Below are 22,740 nucleotides of genomic sequence, written 5' to 3'. Positions count from 1 at the left end.
TCTCAAAACTAACTTTTAGCTTGGTCGTCTTCTTATTTCCTCTACGTAATTTTCCCCAAAACTCCCACAAGTTTGCCGTAACCTCCATAAGCAAAACTGCAACTCCTGCAAGAGGGAACAGCACTGGCTGCTTTATGACTGCCTTTTGGGACCTCAACTGGCCGATGACATCACAGGAGCACCTGGCCGAGAGGGACTCGTTCAGGGGAATTAGCTTCTTACGCTGAGATGTGTGAATGCAGAGTGACGCCGTTGGAGGCCTCTGCTGTGTCATTTCCATCCTAATCACCCTTGTTTCCAGTTGTTTATTAGTTCATGGCAAGAAATTCCATCTCCAACTACAATTCCAGCCCAAGCACATTTCCTTTCTAATGCCATCTGAGGTGGAGAAAACAGTGTCACTTGCTACTCTATAAACTGAGAAATGGTCAGAAACCAATGGGTGGCTTTGTGGTGTCCGGATGCTCTTGGTATTCTAATTTTGAAAATGGTTTATAAAAATAAAAATAAAATTTCACAGATTGCCTAAACTTTGAACAGATGTAGTTTTCAACTTAAGAACCCTGCGTGAGCCGTTAAAAACATAAAGTTTCGGGGGGTTTTTTTTGCCTTTTTGCAAAGTATGGAAACCAAAACAGGGTCTTCTAATAACAGAACAATGCTTCAGCACCATTTAGTTCCATCACAATTTGTTGGACTGCTTGCTGTGGGTGTTCTTGCGGAGGAACAAAACACTAGATACTCTCCTTGGCTGATCGCTAGAAGATGCTGGTTGTGACATATGTACATGATATGCGATGTATATAGCAAATGTATCAATAATCATCATCCACCAATGAGATCACCCTGTCCTTTGCACTCGGGTTGTGATAGCAGGAGACAGCATGGGCTTGGCTGCCAGGTGAACGCCCTTCCGATCATCCCCAGGTGTCTCTAGACGCCCCCAAAGCCTTCCTCTGCGTGCTCACATACCTGTTGGTCAGAGGAAGTCCCCACTCGGCGTCACGCGAGATCTGCCCTTTGCCTTGTACTCCCGCTTGCCTCTGCCCCCCCACCCCGTAAAGCCATTGGAGAAGCCACACCACCACCATCATTCCCACTAACAGCATCAACTTCTAGCTTGTGGTGCTGCCTCTGGAGGAACCAGCGCTTCGGTCCTCAACGTGCCAGAACTTGTTTGGGTCCTGGATAGACTCGGACAGGCTGGCCATCATCTAGCTGTGGGCCATACGTCCTCACTGGAACACAGAGACCTCTGTTTCTATCGGGATCCCTTCAACAATTCCCACAACAACTGGTTATCTCCACTTTCTCATAATTTTTCTGTAGCTCATGAAAAATAATTCCATCATGTTCTGACCCTCAATCTCAGCCAAATACGGTCTTAAGGGATGAGAAAAATAAGACAAAACGAAACAGAACGCATGGTTTTGTTGCCCTATCATCCTAGTTTTGCTTCTGAGGCTAGGTCATTAAAGGCATTGCAGCTTCCACCTTGATCTCTTGGATGGCTGACTCTGGGGGAGGCCTGCCACCATATCATGACGTGGAGACCCACACAGCCCTGTAAAGAGGCCCACGTGGAGGAAACTGAGTCCTCCTACCAATAGCAAGCGCCGGTTTGCCAGACACATGAGGGAGCCATTTTGGAAGATCTTCCAGCCCCCTTTGAGGCTTAAGATGACTGGTTCGTCGGCCAAAATCCAACTGAAACTCATGAGAAATACAAGCCACATTGCCTAGCCAAACCACTCCCAAGTTCCTGACCCACCGAAACTGTGAAAGATAAAAAGAGAGCACCTCTGTTTACAACATGGTTTACTGAATATTTTAAGCCCACCGTTGAGACCTGCTGCTCAAGAAAGAGATGCTTTTTCAAATATTATTGCTCATTGACAATACACCTGGTCATCCAAGAGCTCTGATGGAGACGAACAATGAGATTAATGTTGTTTTCATGCCTGCTGACACAACGTGCATTCTGTGGCCCATGGATCAAGGAGGAATTTCTACTATCAAGTCTTATTATTTAAGAAATCATTTCCTAAGGCTATAGCTGCCATGGATGGTGATTCCTCTGATAGATCTGGGCAAAGTAAATGGAAAACTTCCTGGAAAGAATTCACCATTCTAGTTGCCATTAAGAACATTCGTGATTCATGGGAGGAGGTCAAAATATCAGCATTAAAAAGGAGTTTGAAAGAAGTTGATTCCAACCTTCAGGGATGACTTTGAGGGGTTCAAGACTTCAGTGGAAGAAGTAGGGGGAGATGTGGTAGAAATAGAAAGACAACTAGAATTAGAAGTGGAGCCTGAAGATGTGATTGAATTGCTAGAGTTTCATGATAAAACTTGAACGGATGAGGAGTTGCTTCTTGGGGGATGAGCAAAGAAAGTAGTTTCTTAAGATGGAATCTGTTCCTGGTGAAGATGCTGTGAAGATTGTTGAAATGACAACAAAGGATTTATAAAATGACATAAACTCAGCTGATAAAGCAGTGGCAGGGTTTGAGAAGATTGACTCCAGTGTTGAAGGAAGTTCTACTGTGGGTAAAATGTTATCCAACAGCATGTCATGCTTCAGAGAAACCATTTGTGGAAGGAAGAGTCAATCGATGTGGAAGACTACACAGTTGTTTATTTTAAGAAACTGTCACAGCTACCCCAGCCTTCAGTATCCACTGCCCTGACCAGTCAGCAGCCGTCAACATCGAGGCAAGACCCTCCACCAGCCAAAAGATTATGACTTACTGAAGGCTCAGATGATGGTTAGCATTTTTTAGCAAAAAAGTATTTTTAATTAAGGTATGTACATTGTTTTTTATACATAATGCTATTGCACACTTAATAGACTACAGTATAGTGTAAATAATAACTTTATAGTATAAAGTATAGAATAGTATATAGTATATACTATAGTGTAAATAATAACTTTACACTATAGTATAGTGTAAACATAACTTTTATATGAACTGAGAAATCAAAAAATTCATGTGACTCATTTTATTGTGATAGTTGCTTCTTTGTGGTGGTCTGAACCAAACCTGCAATATCTCAGTTATGTTTGTTAAATTCTTCCAATCCAAGAGAATGGAATATCTGTCCATTTATTTGTATCTTCTTCAGTTTCTTTCATTAATATCTTACAGTTTTTGATATACAGGTCTTGGCTAAATTTATTCCTAGGTATTTTATTCTTTTGATGCAACTGTAAACGAGATTCTTTTTAAATTTCTCTTTCTGATAGGTCATTATTAGTGTATAGAAATGCAACAGACTTTTGTATATTGATTTTGTATCCTGCAACTTTGCTGAATTTATGTATTAGTTCTAAGAGTTTTTTAATTGAGTCTTCAGGATTTTATATATATAGTATCATGTCATCTGCAAATAGTGACAGTTTTACTTCTTCCTTTCCAATATAGATTCCTTTTATTTCTTTTCCTTAACTAATTGCTGTGGCTAGGACTTCCAATACTATGTCGAATAAAAGTGATGAGAGTGGGAATCCTTGTCTTGCTCCTGATCTTAAAAGAAATCCTTTCAGCTTTTCACTGTTGAGTATGATATTGGCTGTGGGCTTGTCATATATAGCCTTTATTATGTTGAGGAACATTCCCTTTATACCCACTTTGCTGAGAGGTTTTATTATAAATATATGTTAAATTTATCAAATGCTTTTTCTGCATCTATTGAGATGATCATATGATTTTTTTATCCTTTATTTTGTTATGTGGTGTATCGCACTGACTGACTTGCAAATGTTGAACCATCCCTGCATTCCTGGAATAAATCCCATTTGATCATGGTATATGATCCTTTTAATGTATTACTGATTTGGGTTTGCTAATATTTTGTTGAGGAATTTTGCATCTATGTTCATCAGGGACGTCAGCCTGTAATTCTTCTTTTCCTGTGGCATCCTTGTCTGGTTTTGGTATCGGGGTAATGCTGGCCTCGTAAAATGAGTTTGGAAGAGTTCTCTTCTATTTTGGGGGGCGAGTTTGAGAAAAATTGGTACCAATTCTTTTTTGAATAATTGGTGGAATTCACCAGTGAAGCCCCTGGACTTTTGCTTGTTGGAATGTTTTTGATTACCCACTCCATCTCCTTACTAGTAATCAGTCTGTTCAGATTTTCTATTTCACCATGGTTCAGTCTTGGTAGATTATACATTTCTAGAAATTTATCAGTTTATTCTAGGTTGTCCAATTTGCTGGCATATAATTTTTCATAGTAGTCTCTTATGATCTTTTGTATTTCTGTGTTGCCCATCAACACGTAAATGGATAAACAAATTGTGGTCTATCCATATGTAGTCTATAAAATATAATAAAAAGTAGTACATGCAACTACGTGGGTGAGCCTCAAAATAATTACACTTGGTGAAAGAAGCCAGACAAAAAGCATGTATTTTAGGATTATATTTAAAATTCTAGAAAATGCAAACTAAGTTATAGTGATGAAAAGTAGATCAGTGTATAACACCAAGAGTGACCCTTAATGTAAATTGCGGACTTTGTGTGATTATGGTGTGTTCCTGTAATACATGCACCACTCCGTGGGGATATGGATAGTGGGAGAGGCTATGTGTCTCTAGGGGCAGGGCGCACATGGGAAATCTCTGGCCCTGCTCCTCAACTTTGCTCTGAACCAAAAACTGCTCTAAAGACATAAAGTCTTAATAAAAAATTTTTTGAATAGATCAGTGATTTCCTGGGGATGGTAGAAGTGCCTAAGAAAGGAGATGGGAAGAGAGATTTCAAAGAGGCATACGGAAATGATTGGAGGTGATGGATATGTTCATTATCTTGATTGCAGTGATCGTTTCAGTAATACATACACATGTCAAAGTATACCAAATTGTACACTTTAAACACGAGTAGTTTATTGCCTATCAATTATTCCTCAATAAAACCATTTTTAAATTAGGTTTACGTGCATTTTTAATAAGATATGTAGTTAAATAATTTGGGGAGTTATTTTTTGTTTGTTCTATATCTAAAGCCTACATCAAATGCTATCAGAAACACTACCATAAATATCCAAAATATTCGGCCAAAAAATATAATAGAGATATCATTAAATTATATCAAAACAGGCAAGAGCATGTAACCACTTGCAGACAGCCTGCACAGCCTTGGGGAAGAAGAGGAAGGAAATTGCTTGTCAGAGAAGCCTCTTTTTAGGACTAGATTAGCCATCCTCTCCTCATGCTGAAGGCATCCCACTGACTTCAAAGAAGTCTCTAGATCAGAGAAAAATAGCGCTGGGCTAAATAATTGTGTTGAGTTGAGGCTCTCTGAAAAAGATCCTCTTTTGAGCTGTAGCCATGATGACATTTATCACATCATCAGTGATAAGAGGGCTTTGGGACGGGAGGGAGCTACTGAAGCGCTCTTAAGCTACAAAGAGGAGAAAAGAAATGCATTTCAATCAAAGCAGAAGTTTCAGAGTCATGGAAGAGTGGTGCAACTCCTTGCTGGAGAAGTGACTGTGACAAATACGCACCTTGCTGGTGAGCCTGGCTTTGCTGGTTATCAGCAATTTCTGGAAAAACCACGGGAAAAAAATGATAGCTGAAGAAAGAGAAATCTATTACTCATGCCACCATAATACAATAGCTTAACATGGACTCAAGCGCAGCGTGTGCACTGGGGCCACACCAGTGGGCACGTATGACTGCACCCGCCACAAAGAAGCAGAAACACGTGACTGAGGTGAGGTGGCCCAGGTAATTCACATGCACGGGGTAGCCTTGCAGCCGGAGAAACAATCAGCCCTCAGATAATACGCTCAGAAACAGAATAGGGATTGAATTTTCAGGATACTGGAGCCATAGGGTCTAAAGTGTTGCTTGGGGAAAAAAAAAAAAATTAGTGGATAGACTTGTGTCATTTGGTGAAGCAGCAGGCTTAATAGAAATGTCTACTTTCTTCATGCTTTATGAAGAAGAAGATCAGCCAAAGCTGAAATCTGTTCCTATGACTGAGGTAGCAAAGTGATTAAGTGTTCCTGGTAAAATATCAATTCAAAGACCCGATGAGCATTAGAATTAAGGAAAGATGTCACACTGGAGAATGCACTGAAAACGACTTGAATTCTAAAGATCTCTACTACAGGGCTGAATGTGTTAAGTGACTTAATAATTATCTGGGCAACACAGAGAAGGGAGACGTTAATACCACTTTGGGTTGAATACGGGGGCTTGTTGTGACACAAGGAACCACAGGGGGTGACATAAAAACAGAGGAGGCTCTCAGTGTCACATGCACAGGGGTGATCAGCATAACAATTTGCATTTCATTTGTCATTCAAGAAGTACAAAGGTCTGCAGCTTTTGAAAACAGAGAAATAGAGAAATCCTTCATTTGCTTCGTACACCAGAAAATAAATGCATTCCTCAGCCACAGGAGCTACCTTCCTCTGTTTCAGGAGTCCCATGCTGGGTGCAACCCTAGCAGGTGAAAACCTCTTGGACCCCCCTTGAATGGGACTGAACCCTCTCCCCAACTCCTCTTTGTCCCCACTACACTAGGAGCCGGGATGGAGCTCCGCCCACGGGTGCAGAGACAGAGGTCTTCACCTACTTATGTTCAGACTGAGTTTAACCCACAGTGAGCCATCAACTGTCAGTTCCAGCCACGCGACACCCTCACCTCTAGCTACCCGTGAGCACTGCTGTTGTCATGAGCCCGTGGCTGCCCCCCGGCTTGCTTCACAGATAGAGGGCCAGCAGGACACCCCACCCCTGGTAAAAACAGAAAGACAGTGGGACCAGGAAGCATATTTAGGTCAACTGTGTATCAGAGCGGGCTTCTCTGCAGAGAGCTTGAAGCTTCTCTGGAATGATTTCCACCAAAGCAAAGCATTCACTCTGTATTGGCAACAGCATCAAAATATGCCAGACTCTGCATGTACAGCCACTTAATCAATTCAAAAACATTCATGGAGCGTATATAATATGCCTATTATGGACGTCGGGAGTAGGGTTGCCTGATTCAGCAAATAAAAATCCAGGGCTCCCAGTTAGATTTGAATTCTGGATAAATTCTTTAGTATAAGTAGGTTCCCTGCGTAAAAAGATAAAATGAGAAAAAATTTTTAAGAGTTTATCTAAGCAAAAATCAATTCAAATTAGTCAGCACCAGACAGGAAGTGGTTAGAAATGCTCCACCCACAGGAGCTGGGAAAAGACTTACACAGATCAGAGAAACAGCAGAAGCAAAGGAAGGAAATCACTGTTGGGCTGTAGCTGAAAGCTGGTTGGTTGGTTGTGATGGGCTGGCCTTAAGCTTTTTGATTTTTGTTTTTAATTTATTTATTTTTGGCTGCGTTGGGTCTTCGTTGCTGCATGCGGCCTTTCTCTAGTTGCGGCGAGCGAGGGCTACTCTTTGTTGTGGTGCACGGGCTTCTCATTGCGGTGGCTTCTCTTGTTGTGGAGCATGGGCTCTAGGTGCGTGTGCTTCAGTAGTTATGGCACAAGGGCTCAGTAGTTGTGGCTCACGGGCTCTAGAGCGCAGGCTCAGTAGTTGTGGTGCACAGGCTCTAGAACGCAGGCTCGGTAGTTGTAGCGCACAGGCTTAGTTGTTCCACGGCACATGGGATCTTCCTGGACCGGGGCTCGAACCCGTGTCCCCTGCATTGGCAGGCGGATTCTTAACCACTGCGCCACCAGGGAAGGCCCCGGCCTTAGGTTTTGATCTTGTAACCTGGAGGCGTTTACAAGCTACATTTTGGTTTGCTTACACAGGCCACCAAGGCATTGGAGCCACCTCAGTCCGGTGGCCTCCTTGTTTCATTAACAAGGAACGGCAATGACCAGAGCAGATCTCCCAAGCAGAGTTCCGTGGAGGAGAATAAGACTGCAGAGGACAGTTAGGGACCTACTGTGGAATGTCTTCTACAGCAGGCAACCAACCAGTGTGCGACCAAAAGTTGGGTGGGTGTAATTCAAGAACCAGCTGTTTAGTTTCTTTTAGGGGAATGACCTTTGTTTAGCAAAACACCTGGAAAGGACTTGTTGGTTATGGAAAGGTAAGCCTCAGCGTCTGGCCAGGAGAAGCAGAGACAGATAGTGAGAAAGCTGACTTACTCGGCATGAAAAGGAAGAAGGAATGACATGTTCTGGTACAGCCCTGCAAAAGAGACACGAGAGGGAAATTCTGAGGACAGCACATGTCAGGAGGCCAAAGGACAGGGAGGAATTTTGTCCAGGAAGAAAGTCTCTATAGGAGCTAAAGAATGCGAAAGAAGTCAGAGGTTCCATCTTCCTGTGGTCAGCTTTGTCTCCGCCACTGCCCTCATACCTTCCAAGTCTAGGCCTCGCTGATCTACCCGAGACGTGTTGGAGAGGCGAGGAGCACTGGGTGTGTGAGCCACTCAGCTCAGCGTGACCGAGGTAACGAGCAAGCCTGGGCAGGACGCCAGCAGGAAAGAAGGAAGGCTCCCCGAACAGGACGTCGAGGTGAAGGATGAACGTGTGAACCCACATCCCTGGGAAGCCACACAAATCTTAAGGAAGACAGGAAAGTGTCATTTGGGGTTAATGCCATCTCATTTAATTCTCCAAAGCCAGGAATCCCAGCTAACACCTGGCTCCACATCTCTAAGGCAACTTTTATACCCAACTCCTGACAGTTTGGGAAAGAATGATTGCGTGTATAGATCTCCCAGTGTCTGTACTTCTTTCTTTCCTCTTCGTGACTAATTTTTAACATCTTAGCACCATCACCAACGTTTATTCAATCTCAGGAGAGATGGGCCAACTCAGATCGATTTCCTTTTCTCTTTGTTACCTTCTCGGGCAAGATGTGTTTTGGGGATGTCAGTTTCACGATTCCGTCTCTGTGCACCCAACGAGGAACGTTTAAGTGAGAAATTCTGCTTTGCTCCTACCCCGTCACCCCCACATATCTGGGTGTATAGATACATGTGTTCCCGTATGCGATTGTTCTATTTCCTGCAGTGGGTGGATTTATTCTACAATCTATGAAAGACCAATGAAATGCTTCTTGCAACTGCTCATAACATTTCTCAGCTGAGGTTCTAATGGTTTCCCCAAAACTAAGTACTGATACATAATGACAGTGGCAGATTCACGTAGTGTATCGTTATTTCTGGAACAACGCCTTCAGAATGATATTATTTGGCCAGTCACCTGGACTGCTCTAGACTGTCCCTTGACTGTAATAATTGACACTTCAGAAAGTTTCCTCCTGGCGGGAAACTCCATTCAGAGAACAGAGCATCTGCAGCAGAGGATGTCTGGTGAGTCATCAGAACATTAAAACGGTCAGGATTCACATGTATGTCAAAATGTTGATGTAACACTCCTTGCTGGAGAGACACTGGCAATTAGCTTTTGCAATTATTGGTTCTCTTTCCCCATCTCCTGAAAGCCACCGCAAAAGGGCTCGATGATTTGACATTCATTATCCCTGGAGTATGTCCACGATATTCCTGCTTTCTTTGGCGTGTTTGGGAAATCAGCAAACCTAACCTTCAATCAAGTGTTTTGATTTGAACAGAACGTGATACGGCAAAAGCTACCTGCCTGGTTCCCAGGTTAACCCTGCAGCTTCCCTGATGCTCTGACAATCTTCCAACTTGCCATCTCCTGCCTCTTTCCCTTATTCATGTCATTTATTCTGGCAAACATTCATCCTGGCCCTTGCAGCCCTTTCCAATTGAACGCATCTGAACTGGTCAGTTCCTCTTTGAGTTTTCACAATAACTCCTATTTGTAGGGCTTCCCTAGTGGCGCAGTGGTTGAGAATCCGCCTGCCGATGCAGGGGACACGGGTTCGTGCCCTGGTCCGGGAAGATCCCACATGCCGCGGAGCAATTAAGCCCGTGAGCCATGGCCGCTAGGCCTGCGCGTCCGGAGCCTGTGCTCCGCAACGGGAGAGGCCACAGCAGTGAGAGGCCCACATACCACAAAAAAAAAAAAAAAAAAACTCCTATTTGTATTTCAAAAACCCAAAGCAACAAATATCTACCCTTTAGCAACAGCGCTTTTTAAAATATTGTTTTTATTTCAGTGCCTTTATCAATAGATACACGCACACGCTAGGAATTTCTTCATATTCATTTTATAAATGGTCTTTTCTTAACTCCACAATTAGCATGCCCAGATGGGCACACACATGTGCAAGGGCCTTTTAATTTGAAACAAAACCCCAAACACTATCTATCCCTAACTTCACAGCATTTATAGTCTAAAAGTGCCTATCTACCCAAGTCAAATAGATTTCTTGGTGACACATCTTTCTGGCAAGCTATCAAGAATTTTAAGGCATGTCTCCACTTAATAAATCACTTTCTCATTATTCCTGGGTAATTTGCCTCTGCTCTTTGCCTCTGCTTTTTGCTCTTTTCTTACCTTTATTCATTTTTGTTTATGAGAGAAGCACAAAGTAGGTGAAAATTAAATATTTTCACTTTACCTAATAATTGGAATATAGGAGAAAGGTTGAAACTACAGCCAAAAATCTAATTTGAATACAAATAAAGTTTTAATATTGTCAACCAACTTTTTTTCCATTCTCTCTTTGAGCCTTGTTGCTAACCATAAAAACTGTCTGTCCAAGGACAAATGATAACAGAGCGCATTTCATCCCAAACACTTGTCAGAATGAAAGGTGAACGGCAAAGTGATACTGAAGACTCATGCTTGGACGTTACGTGTGCATGTGGTACCTGGTGCCAGGACAGAGCAGGAACCTCCAAATATCACGTTTCCTTTTCTTTCTCCAAACAAATGGGGCAGCTCAGAGTCTGTGGCGGGGGCTAGACGATAACAAAACAACGTCGACTCTGATCGTCTGTCAAAGCAAACTGGAGTCAGAGAAAAGAAGGCGTTCTGGGCCAGGCAATGCCAGTGGGATGGCAGACAGCACAGTAATAGCAAATAATAATAACCCCTCAGAGAACCCCCCCTTACACTCTCCACGTCAGGAATCTTAGAAAGGAAGGAACACAGAGGCAACCAAGAAATCAGGGTACTCTTCGTGGCACTGTGTCCTCTCTGCGTCTCGCTGATTAACTGAGCCCTACGTGTGCTAACCAAGGAGTCCACGGGGGATGAGCTGGGAGAGGCCCCCCCGGGGACGCTGGAGGTAGGGGTGATGGGGGAAAAAAGAAAAGGGTACAATTCCACTAGGAATAGGGTATCTGGAGACTCTGTCTTCAAATCCAGAGGACCTCTAGGCACAGTTTCAGGCCCTATTGAGGATTCCGTAGCAATTTTTAAGACAAAGCAATTTTCCTAAACATCCCTAGTTTTTACTTTAGTCCCTTGTATCTGGGTGTATCTGGGTCTTATTCAAGTTCCCAGACATTCTGCTCATTTTACCTTCTAAGTGCAAATGAGAGGCTGGAAAGGGTCAACATTCACAGCAGCTGGGGGCTTAAAATAAGGAATTTGAACCCCAAACAACAAGAACTAGAGCTTGTGGGACACCCGCCTATGAAGCTGGCGGAGCGTCAGAACTGATGCTCCAGGCGTGGCGGTGTCCCGTCTACCGCTCAGCACCGAGGGCTGAAGGAGGGTCAGAGAGACCTCATGGCAGCCACGGCCCTTCTCCAAGACCACAGAACAAGTCATTTCACCCACCGCCAAGCCCAACACCCGGGCGTTCTGTCTTCCAGGGCTGCACTATTCTTCTTCTTCTAGGTACAATGGCTCTAACAGCCAAAGCGCCTACTGTGAGCCAGGTACTCGCTGAAGCCCCTGACAGGTGGCTTAACCTTGACAGGTTACTTAACCTTGCGACCTCTCCCCCGACGGAGGGACATGCTGCTATGTTCCTCCTCCAGGCGCGGAAGCTGAGGCCCAGAGTGCGTACGTTACTAGCTCAGTCTCAAAACTGGGGAAAGGGCTGAGCTTTCTACCCTGAACACCCACACTCCCTGCCCCTAAGGAGTGCGCGTGTCTCCCTGCTCCCTCCGCCCACGGCCCCATCTGCAGAGAAGTCTGGACCCCTGGGGCTTCCTTAGCCCGGCTTCACCGTGCAGTGAATTACTGAATTCTCCCGGGCATCCGGTGGCGCGAGGCATCACCAGAACACAGAGTCTTGCGTTTAGTAATACTGGGCTCTCTCGCTGGACCTGGGAGAAGAGCAGCGCGTTTGCCCTCATTCTTTCCAACCTCACTGTTCCTTGAAAGGGTGGAAGCAGTTTGATGCCTAAGAGCAACGGGCATCATCTCCAGGCCCAACTCCTGTAGTGCTATGTGAAAAACAAAGAACTTGTCACCGTGAAATAACGGGAGGGATGAGAAAGCGGAGAGGATTGCAAGCTGGGTATTTTTTTTTTTTTTTTTTTTTGTAACTGGCTCTGATGAATTCTCTAATTGGCAGTTGGAGCCCATGCCAGAAGCAGAAATGTGTGCAAGGCCTCCGGCTAATCATCTCACACCCCTCGCAGTTAGGAAAACTCCTAACTGGAGCTGCCTGAGGTTGTCTGATTTCTTTTCTTCTTTTGTCCGTTTGGAGGGCAACTAAAATCCACTTTCGCGGGCACAAGCCAATAACTGACCCTCTTTTCTGCCGCACAGAACCTGAAGCGGGTGGCGGAGACCTGGATGGATGAGTTTGCCGAGTACATTTACCAGCGGCGCCCGGAGTACAGGCACCTGTCCACGGGGGACCTCTCCACACAGAAGGAGCTGCGCAGACAGCTCAAGTGCAAGGACTTCAAGTGGTTCATGGCGGCCGTGGCCTGGGACGTACCCAAGTACTACCCTCCCGTGGAACCCCTACCCGCGGCCTGGGGGGAGGTGAGGTGCCCCCTGGGGGTGGGAGTGGGCCGCTGAAACCCTCAGCTCCCTGGCCCTGTGGCCAGGGTCCGCTGAAATAATCTCCGATAAATGTATGTCCTCTGTAGGAATCGCTGGGGAAGGGTATTCAGCTCAGTCCCGGAAGCCCTCCCTGGCCACTGCTGACTTCCCAAATTGATTTTTTTTTAAATGCACCCGGAAACTATTTATTTGAGATTAGTGAAATTGCCCTAAGAGCTTGCAGAGAATGAAAATATCTGTCGTGCTCCTGTGTACATAAATGTGACCCGATGTCCACGATAAAATCCCTCCCTGTCCGCCGCGCGCACAGCCCGGTTGCTCTGCGCGCGCGCAAGGACGAGGTGCCCCCATGGGGCTTGGCGGCTTTCCTAACCGCGTGTGCGATGCAGAATCAAGAAGATACGCTTTTCCACAATACCCTGAACTGTGGCACGTGTGCGACCTCATGGGTTCCTTAAGTAAGCACCAACCTTTCCACCTCTGAGCGCTTCTTTTAAATTTTACTTCATGATCTAAAATGGAAAGAGCTGAAAGGCCCCAGCTGCCCAATTTAAAGCATCAATATTTTGGCATATAAAGGACTTTTGTGCTGGGTTCAGTTCTGTTCATTCTCGTTACTGTGGCCTTTTCCTCTCAGGAGAGGGTGTGCTAGAGCAGGGACTCAAATTGCATGAGGTGAATTGAGCCTGCAATTTTATCTGCTCGTAGCTGGGGGCTTGGGGGGGGGGGGGGCGGGTGGGAGGGATGCTAGCGCCATCCCCACGCTCAGGAGCGGACTGTCTCGCGTCGTGCAGGAGCCTTCCCATCGTCGTCCTTGACTTTGTGGTGTGGGGAGAACAGGTGCTTGCGCGGTTAGTGTCTGTGGCTTGGCAGAGTTCTGCAAACAGGTGGCCCCCAGGCGTGGCAGGGGAGGCCCGCGCGCTGGGGCAGCGTCCTTGGGTGAGCTGTCCTGGCTCCGGGCAGAAAACGCGTTCAGCGGGTTATACGTGCGCTGCTTGTTTTGCTGAGGGGCCCGTAGAGAGGTGGTCCCCTGCTTGACCTGGGGTACCTCGGGCATGAAGGATAGGGCCAAGGCTAGCACCAAGGCTTCATCTCCTACTATTTTTTTGTATATGCACGTGGCCCTGATCCTGGATGTTTCAGTGAGTAATTTGGTCTCTGATCCTTTGCATCTTAAAGATTTCATTAAAGCGTCCCTGGAATATTAGTAATATTACTCTGCTGGTCTTCGTTTTTGTTATCTACCAGGGGCTTAATTTACAGCAGCAGAAATTTAAAGTAGACCCCAGAGAGAACTTTCTTAGTCTAAGGTGTTGTAAGACATAAGAATTTGTTACACAAGAAGCAGGTGAGTTTCTTCCTTGAGTTTTTGGGTTAAGGTTCTGTTTGCCGTCTTTCCCTAATAATCTAAAAACAGTCCTGCCTGGGCTTCCCTGGTGGCGCAGTGGTTGAGAGTCCGCCTGCCGGTGCGGGGGACACGGGTTCGAGCCCCGGTCCGGGAGGATCCCACGTGCCGCAGAGCTGCTGGGCCCGTGAGCCAGGGCCACTGCGCCTGCGCGTCCGGAGCCTGCGCTCCGCAACGGGAGGGGCCATAACAGTGAGAGGCCCGCGTACCGCAAAGAAACAAACAAAAAGTTAAAAAACTGTCCTGCCTTAGTGACTTAGGAAACTCTCCGGGAGCCCGCGGCCCCGCCCCACGGCAGAGTCAGGCGAGCAGGGCCGGTGCACGCGCAGGGGAAAGAAGCCCTGCCCGCCGAGTCCCGTCTGCCTCCGGAGGCTCCTCCCGGAAGCGCCGGTGTTGGTAGCTGCCCTGATGGCTTCGAGGCAGCTCCGCGGAGCTGGAGCGCCGGCCGCGCGGGCCCTGAGCGCCCGCGGTCCCAGGGGAGTCTCCGTGGTGCGCCCTATGGCGTCTGCAGGTGGTGCTCCCACCGAGGATGACCGGGGACTGGGCCGCGGATGGAGGTCATGCTGCCTGCACGCAAGGGTCTGGCCCCGTACCGCACGCTCGCCCCGAACAGGTACCAAGGAAGACCCTCATTTAGTCCGCTTCCTCACCAGGAAGCGCATGGGCTGCATCCGTAAGAAGACCACAGCGCTGTCATCTGGCTCTGGCTGCACAAAGGCGAGGCCCAGCGAGGCCCTAGCCGTGGAACCCATTACAAGCTGGTGCCCCACCAGCTGGCCCACGGGGCCCCTGCACTAGCTCCCTCAAAGTGGGATGTGAAGTTTCTTCTTTGCAGTAAAGACTAGCCATTACACTGGCTCCTCCTCCCGTGAAAAAGAAAAAGAAAAGAAAACTCTCCAAGACCTCCCAGTATCACTGTGTGATTCGGGACTAGGTTAAAATCTCATCGGTCTTTTCCCTATGTGGAAACGTAATTTTTTATTCCAACCTGGCTACTACCTAAACTGCGACTGGTCGCGTTTTCCCTCGTTGCCTGACTAAACCATAACCTGCATTTATAAAGCATCTTGGGGGGGAAAGAAAAGCATCTTGCGTGGAAACAGATTCCAAATTTCCCCGAGGTCCTAGAAAAGACATAACTTTCCAGGAATAATAAGAACCATCTTACGGCCAGTGGGTGATGCCAGTTTCTTACCTATTACTCTTGACTACCTCACATCTTTACGTACTTTGCCTGGGCCCTAGGGACATTTGAGTTCATCATCCTTGGTTTAAACAATCAGACATTGAGAAGATCAGATTTTCTTCTAATATAATGGCAAAATTTCTTTCCCCAAAGCTTCAGAACAGCAAGCAAAGTAAGGTCACCTTTAGGTTTAGGGAAAGAAGAAAATGGCAAAGTAGTTCAAGCGCCAGTTAATATTTGCTCAGTGAAGGGGTGCTACACGGCAAGAATGAAGACGAGACGGGAGGAAGACAGAAGGAAGGGAATCAGCAAGTGACAGGGTTTGGGCTGGTAAAGTGTATTGAAAAATACCTATTTCCCAAGCAGGGGAGACCCCTGAGAGTAAAAGTGATGCCTGGACATTTAATGCAGGAGGCCAATGAAGCATTTGAAAATGCAGCTTAATCTACATGAAATGATGAACAGGAAAGACCATTTTTCTAACTATATATTGGGTAATAACCTACTTCTTAAAGGTGGATAAAAATTGCTAAATGTGCAGAATATACCTGTGGACCATTTTATCACTAAAAAGATTCAAAGTTTCACTCGTGTATTCCTTGGCCCTCTAAAAAGAGCTTTTGTTTATTAATTGGTTTTGGAATAATTTTAAACATACAGAAAAGTTGCAAAGAAGGCACAGAAAGTTGACATACACCTTTCACCCATTTCTCCTAATGTTAACGTCTTACGTTTGCCACCATACGTTTAACCACAGCACATTTAAACTAAGTAATAAGTATGGGTACAACACTATTAACTCGGCTACAGACTTCAATCAGACTTCACCAGTTTCTTTGCTGTTGTTTGTTTTTTTTAACTAATGTCCCTCTTCTGCTGCAGGATCCAATCTAGTATATAAAAGGGCTGTTTCGTTTCCTATAAACTTCAAATTAATGGCTTGAATGCACCGAGCGCCTACATAAATGTAATAGGTCACTTGCTGTTTTGATAAGAGAGTGAAAAGGGAAAGGCAGACTGTGTGGTTTTTTAAAAGCAGTGGTATAGGAAGGAACCACAAACCTCCAGCAATGAAAACACAAGACTCCTCTACGGGAGCGCTGTGCCAGGAAGCAGGGTAACGTGCTGCTTCATGCACTTGTACTTGGAACAGTTTCCCACCTGCTCCTCTGTGCCAGCCCGATTCTGGGTAAACAATGAAGCGCTTAGGCAATCTTGGGCTCGGGTCGTTGGAACCCAGCTTGGAAAGGATGTGTTACAGACCATACGCAGCCTATAAACTGCTACTCGTTTCCCTGACAGATTCAGCTGGTTGTCTCGTGTGTCTCCTAACTCATCCCCCCACCCCCCACCCCGCCCCTGAGCTTATTCTCCACTTGAAACGGGAGATCAGGCCACTGCCTCACTCAGAACCTTGCAACAGCTACCAGCTCTCTCGGGGTCAAAGTCAAAGTCCTCACCTGCACCCTGAACGACCTGCCCCTGTTGCGTCCCCTCCGACCTCACCCCCTTACTGTCAGCCCTCGGCTTCCTTTTTCCAGGGACACTGGCCTCAACGCTCCTCCCCATCAGGCCGGGCACAAGCCCACCTCAGGGCCTTGTCACTTGCTGTTCCTCCTGCTTAGATCCCAAGGCTCTTCCCTCACTCCCTTCAGGCCCTTTCTCAAAAAGCACTGTCTGCTCGGAAAGCCCTCCCCAGCTGTCCCCTGTGTCGTGTGCAGCAATGCACGCGGGGCTGCCTATCCTCATCCACTCCCAGCACCCCTCTCCTGCTCTCTCCTTCTCCTCAGCATCCCTCGCCACACAACCAGCTACGTCATCTACGTAGGTGTCGTGCTTCTCACCTACCTAGAGAGCCAGTTCCAGGACATAGGGTTCTGTGGATTTGTTGAGTTGCTGCTGCCCTTCAGCAGCTAGAGACAGGGTTTGGCACAGAGCGGGCGCTCAATAAACGCTTACTGAGTGAAGGAAGAAGGAATGGAGGGTCCCGGCTGCTTCACCCCCTCTGCATTCACCGCTCTGCCCAGAGGCCCCCATGGGCCGGCCAAGCTGTGGTTCCCCTTCACCACACAGGGAAGGGTCTCCACACCACTCCCTGGCCGGCCATACAGAGGCTGCCTCTCTGGAAAGCCTGGCCGGGAAGACAGAGTGAGTAATGAATCTCAGGTGAGTGATTCCCAGGGCCTGCCAGGTCCACATTCCACATCCTAGTCCAACAAGATATGAAACATTCCCTTCTGACATCCTAAGGAGAAGGAGGAGAGCCTCCAAGAGTGTAAATCCTCTGTGCCAGCAATTTCCAACCTCTCCATGCCACCTTCGTACTTCAAAGGCAAGAAGAGGTTAAAGTCACCTCTGATGGAGGCGTCATTCCGTCCTCCGGTCGCCAGGGGAGTGGGGGGAGTGGGGCGGTGAGGGGCCCCGAGAGAATAAGGGGGATTTTGAGCCACGTGATAAGTCGAGCATCCCTTGGCGCTATTCACGTAGAAGCAATGCGCTTTCCACAGTGCTGTGTTGGAGAAGAAACCCAGGTAAGAAGAGGTTTAAAGCAGAGAACTGTTCTTCAACCAGGCACAGAGGGAGTGTGTCTTTTTGTGTCAAGATGCTAAATGAATGAAACAGAATTTCCGATTATTTTTTGCCTTCTTACTCCTTCCCCTCCTTAGAATTCATGAATTCATGACAGCCATTTATAGTCCTCCTTGATAGTCCAAAAAGGAGAGTTCTGCAGAATCCCACATCTTCATGTGTAAGAGGGAATAAAAGATGTAAAATTGGGCTTCCCTGGTGGCGCAGTGGTTGAGAGTCCGCCTGCCGATGCAGGGGAGGCGGGTTCGAGCCCCGGTCCGGGAAGATCCCACGTGCCGCGGAGCGGCTGGGCCCGTGAGCCACGGCCGCTGAGCCTGCGCGTCCGGAGCCCGTGCCTCGCAACGGGAGAGGCCGCAACAGTGAAAGGCCTGCGTACTGCAAAAAAAAAAAAAAAAAAAAAAAGATGTAAAATTGACAGGCATGTCTTTCCTGACCAAGGTGTCTGCTTGCCGTCCTCAATTTGCCAATCTTGACACTTCCGTTTGTCATCTCGCCATCGCGCAAAACTTGTGAAAAATCTTCATTTTAAAAATTCATTGCAATGCCGAACTCCTTCTACTGCTATTTAAACCCCTCACTCAAGAGTCATTTCACCCTGAATCGCGGCAGCTTCACAAAGACAGGCCCCCGGAATCATCCCAGCTCACCTCCTTGGCTTCAGCTGCTCTTGACTTCTCTTCACTGGCTCTCTTCCTTCTGATGTTGTCATGGTGCACGAGGCCTTGCAGATGTCTCCGTATGGGCTTCCAGGAGAGGAAGTTTGACACCAGGAGGCACGTTATCTGAAAGGCCAGCTGACGGTGTGATGCTGTCTCTTTCAAACAAATTCTACGCCAGAGTGGCTACTGGGTAACAGGGGGAAAAGCCAGGTTCTGGCTCCTTTTCTTGGGAGAGCAATGGCCCCCTTTCCCGTCTCCCCCCAACAGCCGCAACTGGGGAACCCACAGAGGACATGTCTCGCTGCTCCCCTGGCAAGGACGCTGGGACCGTGGCTGCCCTTCGGCCGCTCTCCGTCTAAACCAGACCTGTACACTGAGCAGCCGCTCAGAGATGATTTGTCACTCTCTGAGTGCACGAGACTTGATCTGTCATTTACTTTCTCAGGCAGAGACAATGCTGGCACACTATGCTAATTCATCTCCCTGGAGCTCCACAAGCAGGTTGAGAAAAAGGTAAGGCTACACAAAGAATTGCATTATCCTGTGAGTTTCCACTCTGGCTTTTCTGAGTTCTCAACAGCTGAGACAGTTGAAGACAAACTTAGTGTCGTCTCTTCAACCCTAAACGGGATTTTCATTTCATATCCCCAGCTGAGCAAACTGGACGTCTTAATGTCTCAGAAGCAGCAATTTGACCCATGTCCTAATAGAATCAGAGGTGTTCCAGAACTAAAAGATTTTTCTGCATATATACATATATATGTATATATATATATGTGTGTGTGTATGTATATATATAAATATATACATACACACATATATATATATGCCAAAAACTTTCTATCTTCTCTTTCTATTTTGTTCTTCCTTACAATGTGTATGCATTCATACTGACATATGTTTATATACATAATACATACCTTTGGGGTTTCACATGACAGGAGTAAAGGAAAGTTTAAAGTGTATGTTAGCCCAATCGTAAATTCATTCTAGTGTTTAATTTTTAATAACTGGTACCTTTCTAATTTCAACACTGACACAGAATTAATAGAATTTGAGGATCACTCAGCTATTAAAGTAGGATTTCCAATACACAGCCTCAGAGAGTCAGCATTGGTGGAAAAATTCAATATAATTTTTCCAGCCATGGACATAAGAATACCCCCACCCCACCCATTCTTTTACCAAGAGCCCAGCTGGCTTCTGGGAGAGCTCAGAGTGGTCCCTTCAGGGACAATTGCCCTCAACTTCAAAGTCTAGTGACCATCCACAGGTTGGTGGAGGACAAGAAAAAACACAGCAAAAAAATGGGCAAGATTCTTGGGGTCCTGGAATAACAGTGAGAAGATCCTGGGAGTCATGCTAAGAGATGCAGACAGATGCCAGGAGGCATCATTGGGCTTGGAACTGGTTTCATCATTTGCAGGCAGACAGTAGTTAAGAACAAGAGCAAATATTCCTCCAAGTGTCCTTGCTACGCGTTGAGTTGTCTGTCAGCAGTAGGTCTTGGCTGGCCCTGTTCCAAACTCTGGGACACACAGTTACTGCACCGCTTAGACATAAGTTGTCCCTTCCATTCACAGCTTAAAGGTCATCAGTCAGTCTTAGATTTTGTGAGCGGCCTGAAACGTAACTGTCTCTTACTTGGACTGAGAGATGGGAAAAATCAGTGGTCCTGGCCTCCCCTGAAGCCACCGTTCTTTCTCCACATTTTGTTTTCTCTCCAACTATCTCTTTATGTTTTTGATCCACTTGATTAGATTTATTATTAATTTTTAAGAAATGCAGGAATTTCCTTTGACCACCTTTAGATTTCCAAAACACTGTTTCTGTCCCATCAACACAAACAAGCTCTTAAGTCTTTCCCTTTCACAGCCACATGCAAGGCCTTTTCTCTTGAGCTTCTATTGCCAATGTGAAGTCTGTTAGTTGCTCAGTTTCTGAAAAAGGTGGCCAATCCATTAGGCCCGTTACAAAGAGAAATTAACATGACAAGATAATCTCAGGAGGACCTTAACCTTCTAGACCATCCCTAAAACAGGAAGGACAAGTCAGTTTTTCTTAGTCTTGTTCTAGACCCAAATCATGCAGAATCAGTTACACACATCGACCCTCTTTGCCCACACTTTTTTGCCAGAATTGCATACCAGTTGGCAGCAAATAATTTTGTTCCACATCCTAACATTGAAATACTGCCATTCTGCTGGAAATAATGAAAAACCATATGGTGTGATGCCAGGAATAAAAAGCTAAATTTTCTACAATATTCTTGTTTTAAAAATATACTGGGATTTCCGATGCTAAAAACATGGCCGCAGCATGGTTTTGTTCAATCATAAAAGCCAGACAAAACATATAGGATAGCAAAAGAAAAAACACACACAACATGGATAACATCTTACATAAAACTGGTGACAAGTAACCCCCAGGAATCCCAGAGTAGGGTTAGTGTTACTTATACACCAGGCAGCAGCAGGTCTTGTGTGGGATCACTGGGGATGAGGGCTTGGTAGGAAAGGACAAGGAGAGTGTGGACAATGCTATGAGCTGCAACTCAGGAATTGACAAATATTCACCCCCAAAAGGAGCCGATCCTTTACAGAACAGGAACTAAAGCAATTAAATCTGCAAATGACCAGTGAAATTCAAAGACTCCCTCACAGGCTCCAAGCTGAGGACAAGTGCAAAGAAACCATAGGAAACCGGTAAGGGGCCTGGGAATTCAAACAATGCCAAAGCAGCCTCCACCCACGGGATCTCAGAAATGCTCCGACACACACCCTTTTGGAAAGACAGAGACTCATTCTTTCCACTTCCCTTCCACCAACCTTGCTAAAAAAACAAAACAAAACCAAAAAAAACCTGCTGATCACTGGATCTGAAACAAAACACTGTGGATCCCAGGGAGACTAAACTTCTAACACCAGAGAAGGAGGTATCTGAGCTGGACCCCAGGACGTGGTGGACAAGCATGTGGAAAGGCAGCCTCACTGCTCTGGAAGGAAAGACCTTCAGACTCCAGACAACACAGAGTTAGAGGCAGGAAGCGCTTGTGAATCAGGCTCACCCCTGAGAGACAGAGAAGTCATTATGTATATAAAGAGGCCATATTTTTAAAAATCTGTCACAGTAACAACACAGAAGAGAGCCCTACAGAGGAACTTTCCGAGAGAACCATTTAATTTGTATGTGGAAAATAAAACCAGATTACAATAAAACCCCATACAGAGATACAGCAAGGATAAAGATTTAAATGAACCAAATAAAGTTCCAAGAGATGATGAAAACATCCCACAAATGTGGCCACAAAGAGGATGAAAACAGCAACATATGATTTTTAAATGAGCTAAAGAAGCTTAAAAACAATCAAAGCTTGAAAGAACCAAACAAGTCAGAATTAGAACAGCTCAGAAACGAGATGACTAAACCAACGTTCTACTGTATAACACAGGGAACTATATTCAATAGCCTGTAATAACCTATAATGGAAAAGAATCTGAAAAAGAATATATATATACCCCCACACACATATGTGTGTACACCAGAAACTAACACATTATAAATCAACTATAATACAAAAAATTTGTTTAATTTAAAAAAAAAGAAGACACTTGGAATGATGTGAAACGTGATGATATGAAAAGAGAGCTGAAAACTCAAGAATGAAACGAGAAGAAAAGGAAAGAAAAAAAAATCTCAGAAACAAAGACTGAATTAGAAGAAACAAAGAAGCGTATAGAGACCTGGGGAGGCCCAGGAAGAGCAACTGAGGCTGGAAGGGAGGAGAGTGAAATTAATAAAGTGGAAATAAAGAAGAGATAGAAGATTCTACCAAAGATTTGGAACAACAGAGTTTTAATGAAGATTTAACATTAATTCCCAAAAAAGAATGTTCCCCCACAAAATGAAAGACAACAAAGACATAAACTATATTTAAGAAAACCTTCACAAGATAAAAGGTTTGAACCTACATATTAAAGGGGCTATAGCTGAGAAATTCAACTGAGAACCATCAACACAAACATTTCTAGTAAAACAGTTGTATTTTTTTTTTTTTTTTTTTTTTTTTTTTTTTTTCTGTATGCGGGCCTCTCACTGC

At 45.6% G+C, this 22,740-nt stretch overlaps 1 protein-coding gene across 3 annotated transcripts in view; it reads left to right on the top strand.

Moving 5' to 3' along the window:
* The window catches only part of GALNTL6 (polypeptide N-acetylgalactosaminyltransferase like 6), a 1,725,164-nt gene that overhangs the window by 1,647,951 nt on the left and 54,473 nt on the right, over window positions 1–22,740 (top strand). For 2 of the 3 annotated variants that reach the window (XM_067040058.1, XM_059071079.2), the window contains exon 9: window positions 12,560–12,781. The exons of the other annotated variant lie outside the window; for it this stretch is intronic. In XM_067040058.1, coding sequence (XP_066896159.1) covers window positions 12,560–12,781 — 222 coding nt within the window. The remainder of the gene's footprint in view (window positions 1–12,559; window positions 12,782–22,740) is intronic. 3 annotated transcript variants of the gene reach the window in all.

The sequence above is a fragment of the Kogia breviceps genome, chromosome 8, assembly GCF_026419965.1.
Source record: "Kogia breviceps isolate mKogBre1 chromosome 8, mKogBre1 haplotype 1, whole genome shotgun sequence".
NCBI classification, from domain to species: Eukaryota; Metazoa; Chordata; class Mammalia; order Artiodactyla; family Physeteridae; genus Kogia; species Kogia breviceps.
The sequence above is the reverse complement of the archived record's forward strand: the minus strand, read 5'-3'. Positions and strand labels throughout refer to the sequence as shown.